The sequence below is a fragment of the Silurus aristotelis genome, assembly GCF_946808225.1.
Source record: "Silurus aristotelis genome assembly, chromosome: 5".
NCBI classification, from domain to species: domain Eukaryota; kingdom Metazoa; phylum Chordata; class Actinopteri; order Siluriformes; family Siluridae; genus Silurus; species Silurus aristotelis.
The window spans coordinates 12308178-12318695 of NC_139578.1; the positions used below are offsets into that span (position 1 = coordinate 12308178).

Below are 10518 nucleotides of genomic sequence, written 5' to 3' on the forward strand. Positions count from 1 at the left end.
TCAGATTTAAAGGCGCATTCCCAGCACACTCCACTCATCAGTCACAAACTATGCTCTCACACACACACACACACACACACACACACACACACACACACACACACACACACACACACACACTCAGGGCACTTACTCTTTAACTGAATGCACATTGTGAAATGCAAAAAAATGTGAGGACATTTTGTAGATTAGTTTTCTAGATGTGTTTTAAAAAACTAGCTTGTTCTAAACACTTGTTCGTTTCAGCACAATGAAACTCTTTCTTCACATATACCAGCAATGTTAGAAAGCTGGGTTCAAAGCACATATGGTCAGCCATGTTACAGCACCCCTGGAGCACAGAGGATTAAGGGCCTGAAGGGTGTCAGCTTGGAGATACTTGGCTTAAACGTCTGACCTTCTGATCAGAAAACCAGAGCCTTAACCACTGAGCTACCACATCCCACCAACAAACAAACAAGCAAACAAACAAGGTTCCATTTATTTAGTCATCCATTATCTATTCCATTAGGTTTATTGTACAGCATATAAAAAATTATGTGCATATACAGCATGATCAGAACATGCTCATTTTGTCCGTATTGTTCAGACGTACCGTACTTATAACCTACAGCATTCCAAATCTAATCATGTGTGGCGGTTTAGTTTCAGAAGTGGTTTGATTGGTGTCAGATTAAAGGCTGAAGGGAGGCAGAAAGCGGAAAACGTAGAGAGCAGCTGAGTGGGAAATGCGAGTGGATCAAAGCAATGCCGATCGCTGCCCCTTTCCTGATTGGCTGTCTGGTATGTGGACTGGCTGAAAGGCTTTCCGTTCATAATCCGTTCATGTGGATTTGCAAACGTGGCCCTGTTTCTTATATTAATCGGGTGCTTTGATTCCGCACGGTTTTTACAAGAGCTCAATGCCCCCCCCTCTTCATCACTTGTAAGGCCTGTGCTTTAGAGTAGATACAGTGGTAATTTGTAAAAGGACCCACACACTGTGTTTACAAAAGACACTGCGTTTCGATTTACAACTGGTCATACTGACATGACTGTCTGTTTTCTTGCAAGGTCAAGGTGTTTAGATAAACCGCAGCCGACATGCCGATCCCATCTCCTTTACATCCTTTTGATAACTTCAAGTGACAGGATATGCATTCCTTTCATTCTAACAAGACTTTTTCCAAACACCTGTGTTCATTTAGATAACATACTTGTCATTCAGTTTATGTAAATGATGTGATATTCAGACTCTGTGCTCAGGTTGGAAGAGATGTAGACGTGCTTTTCACCATCTTAGGCCACTCGTATCAGCAGCCACCGTATGTGAATTAAAAGGCCGAGATTCCGCATAATCTTCGGCATACCTACATGTTAATAGGTTTCATATTAACACACATTCTTTTAACTAGAGGAGAACATTGTAATGTAGGGCTCCCAAGTGTCTGACCTGTCATCCAGCGATTGCAAGTTTGAAGAAAACCAAACCCAAAAAAAAAAAAAAACCAACACATCAAAGCTTGATGAGGATGGGCTATTAAAGCACATTGGGTGTGTACTCAGGTAAGAGTGAAAGAAGGCTATAGTTTCCACAGGCAAACCAAAACTGGACAGTTGATGAGTAGAAAATGTCTCCTGGTCTAACAAATCAAATGTAAGGATCAGAATTTGACATCTGCAGTATAAAACCATGGAGCCAACCTGACTTGTACCAGCAGTTCAGCCTGGTAGTGTAATGTGTGGGGAATGTTTTCTTGGCCCACATTGGGCACACTGTTTGAATGCTACAGCTTGGGTATTTTTGCTGACTACTGACTTATGGCAACAGTCTACCCATCATATAATACCTACTTTTTGTCAGATAACATGTCATGTAAAATGTAACAAGTCTCAGTTCACCCAATATTAGTATACTAAAATGCTCTTCCCAGTCACTAGATCTTATTCCAGTAGAGCATCTTTAAGATGTGGCAATTGGCAAATCTGTATCCCTACTAAACTCTACACTACATCACTATGACACTGATGGCTCAATATAATGATTTTACTGCCAGCAATCATGCAGTTCAGCTTTAATCATTTCCATTGAAATATAATTGTATATATATTTGTAAACTCACAGCAGATCCTTAGAATATCTGTATACCATCTGTATATACACTATAATTTCTGAACAGTTTCTAAATACATCTAAATACATACATTGTAAATGGTTTTATCTCATTTCTCTACATATAATGTGCCTTACACACATCTTGTTTTACCTTTATTTACATTGTCTTTTTCACACACACACACACACACACACACACACACACACACACACACACACACACACACACACACACACACACCTGTGTGTTAATGTTACAGCATATACAATGGGTATTACTTAGGTGTCATTTTGGCACACTCTTCCACACAAACATTCATCAAACCTTGAAGGATCTCTGGCTTCTTCTATGAACTCTGATCTTTAGTTCTTAGATTTTTTTTTTGTTTTTTTATGAGATTCAAGTCAGGTGATTGGCTGGGCCATTCTAGCAGCTTTATTTATTTTCTCTGAAACCAAGTGAGAGTTTCCTTGGCTGTGTGTTTGGGATTATTTTCTTGCTAAAATGTCCAACTTCATTTCATCTTCATTATCCCGGTAGATGCAACAGATTTTTTTTTTAGCAAGAATATCAATGACGTTCCCACCTCCAAACTTCAATGTTGCTATGGTGTTTTTGGGGTGATGTGCAGTGCCATTTGTCCTCCAAACATGGTGTGAACTATGGCATCCAAAGAGTTCAATTTTGGTCTCATCTGACTAGACTATATTCTCCCAGTTTTTCACTGGCTGGTCCAAATGTTGTGCAGCAAACTTTAAACGAGCTTCAACATGCTTTTTCTTCAGAAGTGTAGTCTTGCCTGGTGAGCGTGCACACAGGCCATGGCCGTTGAATGCATTGCTTATTGTTTTCTTGGAAACAATTGTACCTGCTAATTCCAGGTATTTCTTAAGCTCTCAACAAGTGGTCTTTGGCTCTTGTACACCTCTTCTAATATTCGTTTTACTCCTCTGGCAGAATTCTAGCGAGGAGCACCTGGTCATGGCCGGTTTATGGTGAAATTATGTTCTTTTCACTTCCAGATTATGGCCCCAACAGCGCTCACTGAAACATTCAGAAGTTTAGAAATTCTTCTGTAATCAATGGCATCAGTATGTTTTGCAGCAAAAAGGTTGTGACGGTCTTGAGAGAGCGCTTTGCTTTTACCAATCATGAGATGTTTTTGTATAACACCTTTATATGGGCCATCAGTTGGGATTGAACCAGCTGATATTAATTTACACTTACACTCTAATTACTGATTGATTTCAGATGGTCTTGGCTTTCCATGGCTTTTTTCTTTACTTCTCTTTCTCCATGTGTTTATTGTTACATCATTTATGGACATTTATGGTTTGATTTCTTTGTATGTGTGGATTGCATGGGCTGTTACCAACATCTGGTGAAGATTTCATGTCAATAGCACTTTAGAAATATATTTACTGAGAAAAATGGTGACGAGTTCAATGCTTATTTTAACTGGTGTATTCCACATTTATCTGCACTTGTCAGTTTGCACAAATCTATCTATCTATCTATCTATCTATCTATCTATCTATCTATCTATCTATCTATCTATCTATCTATCTATCTATCTATCTATCTACAGCAGTAATGTAATTAATCGTGGAAATGGGGGGCAAAGTGCCAATTTTACACTTCAAATAAAGAAAAAGTACCTATATTTCGAAAGATGTATGTATACATGTTTATATCGCAAATGATACCAATCTGGATATCTAAGAAAAACCTGTACTACAAGCCAGAGGGACTCGTTCAGGCAGAGGGACTGTGCTACTGATGGGTCGTTCATGAACGATTCGTTCATTTTGAACGAGTCTTTAATGTGAATCAGAAGAACGAGTCGTCTCAAATTGTTTCCCCAAGTCCGAGTCGTTCGTCCTTTGTCGCGTGACTGTCGTATATGCTATAAAGGAGATTCAATGATTAAAGGAACGAAATGAACTAAATGACTCAAAAAAGATTCATTCGTTTGGATGATCGATTCATAGAACCGAATCACTAAAATGACTCGATTTTCCTATCACTAGGCTGTGCTGTGAGCACGCCTAAACAGGTGAGGTCGCTGTAGTTGGTTTTTCTATACCCTTCCGGGTAAAAAGGTTACTCGTTTCCCCCCCGTTCCTAGCGGCAAAAGGCCATGCGAGTGCGCTTTTGAAACGGATGCTTATAGAATTAAACATTGTTTTGGTGTTAAAAACCTGATTTACCTCTGGAAATATGGTGAGTCACGTCAGATCGGGTTTTGCTCTGCGCAGAGATTCATTCTTTAAATCAACGCGGGGAGGTTTTTATTCATTGTCCGGGCCGCGTTTCATGTAGCAGACTAGCCGACTCTTTCTACGGCTCACAACGTCAGCGTTTCGTTTTTGTCCTCGGGTTGTTTTTCTTCATCTAACTGACAATACTAAATTGATTCAGACCAACTGTTCTTCACACTGTAATAGTGTATTAATGCGGGATGTAATATTAAACCTATTCGAATGTAGATTTATAATGAGTGATGTGTATTGCAGTTTCTGCATGTAACCTAGGGGGCAGTAAGTGAACAGAAAGTCAAGTTGGTATGTGAAATAAATAAAGTGGTGTCTCACGGTTAAGCAGAATAAGGTCGTTTTTTATCCGTAATAATACGCAGGTGTTAGTATGATGTGGTGTTTATATTTATTTATATATTTATTCTACTTTTTTTCTACCATCATTATTTAGAGAAAGGGAATGTAGTATTTCGTCAAACTCCTCCTCCTGCGTTATGATTGGCTTAGAACTCAGTTCGTTGACCAATCAGCGTGCAGAACCTTTTCTGGTTTTATACATCAATCAGGCATCACATTATGAGCGTTGAAGTGAATAATAACACTGATTATCTCTAAACAGTGACATCTGTTAGTGAGTGGGTATATCAGGCAGCAAGTGAACATGTTGTCCTCAAAGTTGATGAGTTAGAAGCAGGAAAAATGGGCGAGTGTAAGGATTTGATTGAGTTTGACAAGGGCCGAATTGTGACGGCTAGACGACTGGGTTTATCTCCAAAACTGCATCTCTTGTGGGCTGTTCCCCGTCTGCAGTGTTTAGTATCTAACAAAAGTGTTCCAAGAAAGTAACAGTGTTGAACTGGAGACAGGGTCATGTGTGCTGAGGCTCACTAATGCACGTGAGGAGTGAAGGCTGGACCGTGTGGTCCGATCCAACAGACGAGCTCCTGTAGATCACACTGCTGAAGAAGTTAATGCTGTTAATGCTCGACAGGTCAGAACTGTTTTAGAAGCAGAAGGGGACCAACACAATATTAGACAGGTGGTCATAATGTTATGCCTGATCAGTGTATATCTCCAGGAAAAACACCCCCCCCCCTCCCTTCTTTTATATATATATATATATATATATATATATATATATATATATATATATACACATATATATACACGTATATATACACATATATATACACGTATATATACACGTATGTATATGTGTATATGTATATATATACACACGTGTGTGTGTGTGTGTGTGTGTGTGTGTATATATATATATATATATGTGTGTGTGTGTGTGTGAGAGAGAGAGAGAGAGAGAGAGAGAGATGTAATAAGATATAGATATAATTTATTTGTTTTTCATTTGTAGAGTTTGCCACTAAATCCAAAGCCGTTTCTCAACGGTCTGACAGGGAAACCAGTGATGGTGAAGCTGAAGTGGGGGATGGAGTACAAGGGCTACTTGGTATCTGTGGACGGATACATGAACATGCAGGTACTGAAATGGTGTCCGAATAAAACTAACAAAAAACCCTCCATCATGTCTTCTGGGGAAAATTTAATACTGATCTGCAGAGCTAAATGTATTGATTTTGTGTGAGATGACTCCAGACTGACCTGAAGAGGAATTTAAAGTTCTGACCGGTAACGTCAATGCAGAGTTTTTCATTCAGCATTAGTTAACACAAATGATTGACCATAAGCTGATTTTTAAGACCATTACACTGTGAATGTGTTTGATAAAGCAAACACACTCTGTATGTTTGAAGCTAATAGTCACTTCTTGTTTACCAGATATTGGACAATGTTTATCAAACTTGCATACTCCCAGTATCAGCAGTGGCGACATCTACAAGTTAGAGCTTTTTTTAGCTTTTGCTATAGTGGTATATCAGGCTTCTGGTCAGATTATATGTCGGTATTTTCTGTTACCTCACACACTATTTATTCGGTTAGTTATAATTTTATGTATATACAGTATATGGACAAAAGTATTGGGACACATGACTTTTTCAGCCATATGTGGATTTTCTACAAACTGTGCCCACAAAGATGAACATACAAAGTGTCTTTGCATGCAGTAGCATTGAATGTTCCCTTAACTTTGAGATTGGGAACTCGAACATGTTCCAGTGTGACTATGCCTCTTTGCATTTTCCATACTACATGGGTTGGACTGGACGATCTTGCGTGGCCTGCTAGAGCGCTGACCTTTGAACCCCTTTGGGAAGAGTTTGAAGACCTTCTAACTCTACATCAGGATTTGACTTTAATAATGCCTTTGTGAGACATTTATAAAGCACACACAAACATTTGTCCATATAGTGTATATCGAGACACCTTACTAGCAAGCCAGAGGCAATGATGAACAGAAAACACGATTAAAACATTTTAAAACATATTTTGATGTTGATGGTAAAACCAGTGAAAAAAGTGATGTTGAAAAGGTGTGTATGATCAAATAAATCAGCTTTATTTTTAATTTTTTTTGTAAGAAAAATGTATTTTCAAGAAAATTATTTACTTGAAAATTATTTTATTTATTTATAGCCCACTAGTCTAATCTTTCCACTACATTCTCTCTCAAATCTATTTCTAAATCCATTTTTTAGTAACAGACCGTTTTTGAGCTCTGTGCAGAAGCAGCAGCCAAATAAAGAAAGAATGCTTTAATATGAAATTATATATTATATGTATATATAATATATAAGGCTCATAAGTGTATTCCACCATAGTGGAATTTATATATATTTATTTTGTACTCTAACTGAAATATGGGAATTAAAACAACTGTTTTCTTCTGAAATATGTAATGTGCAGTTGGCCAACACAGAGGAGTACGTGGATGGAGCTTTGGCCGGTCACCTCGGGGAGGTGTTAATAAGGTAACAGCATATTTATAACCCATTGCATTCACAATGCTAAATAGTGTGCAGCCTTTCAGTTTGTTGTTCCTGTGAGAAGTTTTTGATTATTCTCCTTGTCCCGTGTGACATTCCTTTAAGCATATGTATACACCTGTGTGTGTGTGTGTGTGTGTGTGTGTGTGTGTGTGTGTGTGTGTGTGTGTGTGTGTGTGTGTGTGTGTGTGTGTGTGTATAATCTCTGTATATATGTGTATGTATATATATATACACACACACACACACACACACACACACACACACACAGAGATCTCTCTCTCTCTCTCTCTCTCTCTCTCTCTCTCTCTCTCTCTCTCTCTCTCTCTCTCTCTCTCTCTCTCTCTCTCTCTCTCTCTCTCTCTCTCTCTCTCTCTCTCTCTCTCTCTGTGTGTGTGTGTATATATATATATATATATATATATATATATATATATATATATATATATATATATATATTGAGGTCTGTTGCACTGGTGTGTCTTCACTTCTATCAGCAGGTGGTCTCTGAATCTGCACACCCCAAGTGAAACTAGATCTATTTTTGTTTGTTTGAACCAAAAGTGGTGAAAATATAATTTTCTTTTCTACTGAATGTCACATTCATCATATAAATAATAATTTGTGTACTTTAACTTAGAACGAGTGCTTTAATTAATTTTCTAGTTCAGATTTATATGTAGCTCAATTTTTAATCAACTCATGTAGAATGCAGTTATTCACACAAAAGCCATCAAAGAATTTTCTTACCGAGAGCAAAGTACATTTAGTTCTTTATATTTGTTTAATCCTGTGCAGTTTTTCCAAATAAGTATTAATCACAAATACTTATTTAAATTGTCGTTGTTGTTTATTGTTCGGTTCACTACACGTTTTTTTCCCCCTGATGTCATGTATTTGTGTGTTTTACGATTATACAACAAATTGGATTCTGCCAAAATCTCACGTAATTGATCTTTTCTGTCTTCCAGGTGTAACAATGTTTTGTATATACGAGGCGTGGAAGAAGAGGAAGAGGACGGAGAGATGCGAGAATAGTTCTGGGTTATGGATTTGTGGTTCAAAATTTATGGTTTATGTCGTCTTAGTTGTTTGTGAATTTCATTTCTGTTTCTGTTTCTTTTCCTTTTTTTTTTTTTTTTTTGCTAATTCATGTTGTTTTTTTTTACACTATAAAAAGCATAATTGCTGGATCCATAAACGGTGCCAATAAAGTTATGCATTTTGTATTTTGCTGGCTTGGATTTTTTTTTGTGTGTGTGTTTGGGAGAATAAATAACCTAAAGAGTTCACACTGATAGCTTATATAGAAGAGAGTATACCCATCAATGTTTATTTTGGAGAGTTTGTGCCTTGTGCAACGATGTAGTCATATTTAAATTATACCAGATGTAGTCAGTGGTTAGTGGACTTTGTTACGCATTACAAATACATTTTGGGGAATATGGGGGATAAGTCAAAATGAAGAAATTAATGTTATGGTGTTCTTTGGTATAACACTTCCAGTTTGGCTAATAAAGGGAGTTCTGTGTTCTGAAAGAGAAGGCTACATTGATGGCTTTGATGCCCTGCATTGTGAGCAGTGTCTCTTTACGAATGCTTTAAATGTAAGCCAGGTAAGAAATGTGACTCATATGTAACATTGTCATATCGATCATCACCACTGTTTATTGCTTATCATTTAAATCTTTAGAATTTTTTATATTGTCATTAAAGATGGCATTAATAGTGTCTGATATTTTCTGAACTTGTGGCATAGATGGTCAGAAATTATTTGGACAAGTAGCAACCTGCTTATTCATTTCTCAGGCAGGAAAAAATGTGAACCAATTTAAATTTAGGCATTTGCCAGATGATCTTATCCAGAGTGACTTAAGATTTTATATATATATATATATATATATATATATATATATATATATATATATATATATATATATATATGGATGGGCTATTGGTAAATCAGATTTTGTCACTCACATTCATACAGAGTACAACATGTGAAATGCTTTTTATGACTGTCCAAAATGTAATAGAAATCAAATTAATTAAAGTGTAACTATGAAGTATAAAATATAAGGATTAAAAATTTTTTTTTGTTATATACAGTGGGTACGGAAAGTATTCAGACCCCCTTAAATTTTTCACTCTTTGTTATATTGCAGCTATTTGCTAAAATCATTTAGGTTCATTCTTCTTCCTCATGAATGTACACACAGCTCCCCATATTGACAGAAAAACACAGAATTGTTGACATTGTTGCAGATTTATTAAAAAAGAAAAACTGAAATATCACATGGTCCTAAGTATTTAGACCCTTTGCTCAGTATTTAGTCCCCTGTGAAAAGCCCCCTTTTGATCCAATACAGCCAGGAGTCTTTTTGGGAAAGATGCAACAAGTCTTTCACACCTGGATTTGGGGATCCTCTGCCATTCCTCCTTGCAGGTCCTCTCCAGTTCTGTCAGGTTGGATGGTAAACATTGGTGGACAGCCATTTTTAGGTCTCTCCAGAGATGCTCAATTGGGTTTAAGTCAGGGCTCTGGCTGGGCCATTCAAGAACAGTCACGGAGTTGTTGTGAAGCCACTCCTTCGTTATTTTAGCTGTGTGCTTAGGGTCATTGTCTTGTTGGAAGGTAAACCTTCGGCCCAGTCTGAGGTCCAGAGCACTCTGGAGAAGGTTTTTGTCTAGGATATCCCTGTACTTGGCCGCATTCATCTTTCCCTCGATTGCAACCAGTCGTCCTGTCCCTGCAGCTGAAAAACACCCCCACAGCATGATGCTGCCACCACCATGCTTCACTGTTGGGACTGTATTGGACAGGTGATGAGCAGTGCCTGGTTTTCTCCACACATACCGCTTAGAATTAAGGCCAAAAAGTTCTATTTTGGTCTTATCAGACCAGAGAATCTTATTTCTCACCATCTTGGAGTCCTTCAGGTGTAATTTAGCAAACTCCATGCGGGCTTTCATGTGTCTTACACTGAGGAGAGGCTTCCGTCGGGCCACTCTGCCATAAAGCCCCGACTGGTGGAGGGCTGCAGTGATGGTTGACTTTCTACAACTTTCTCCCATCTCCTGACTGCATCTCTGGAGCTCAGCCACAGTGATCTTTGGGTTCTTCTTTACCTCTCTCACCAAGGCTCTTCTCCCCCGATAGCTCAGTTTGGCCGGACGGCCAGCTCTAGGAAGGGTTCTGGTCGTCCCAAACGTCTTCCATTTGAGGATTATGGAGGCCACTGTGCTCTTAGGAACCTTAAG

General features: G+C 38.1%; 1 protein-coding gene across 1 annotated transcript; it reads left to right on the plus strand.

The window, feature by feature from the left end:
- The first annotated feature begins 4175 nt into the window (after positions 1–4175).
- Positions 4176–8486, plus strand: snrpf (small nuclear ribonucleoprotein polypeptide F). Its single transcript, XM_083543110.1, has 4 exons — positions 4176–4319; positions 5727–5852; positions 7178–7242; positions 8229–8486. The coding sequence occupies exons 1-4, from the start codon at positions 4317–4319 to the stop codon at positions 8293–8295; spliced, it is 261 nt and encodes an 86-aa protein (XP_083399236.1). The 5' UTR covers positions 4176–4316; the 3' UTR covers positions 8296–8486.
- Positions 8487–10518: the final 2032 nt, after the last annotated feature.

Bases quoted from the DNA above. Each gene is read 5' to 3' on its own strand.
- snrpf (XM_083543110.1), top strand. The intron at 5,853-7,177 runs GTACTGAAATGG...TGTAATGTGCAG, and splicing joins ACGGATACATGAACATGCAG to TTGGCCAACACAGAGGAGTA. The intron at 7,243-8,228 runs GTAACAGCATAT...TCTGTCTTCCAG, and splicing joins CTCGGGGAGGTGTTAATAAG to GTGTAACAATGTTTTGTATA.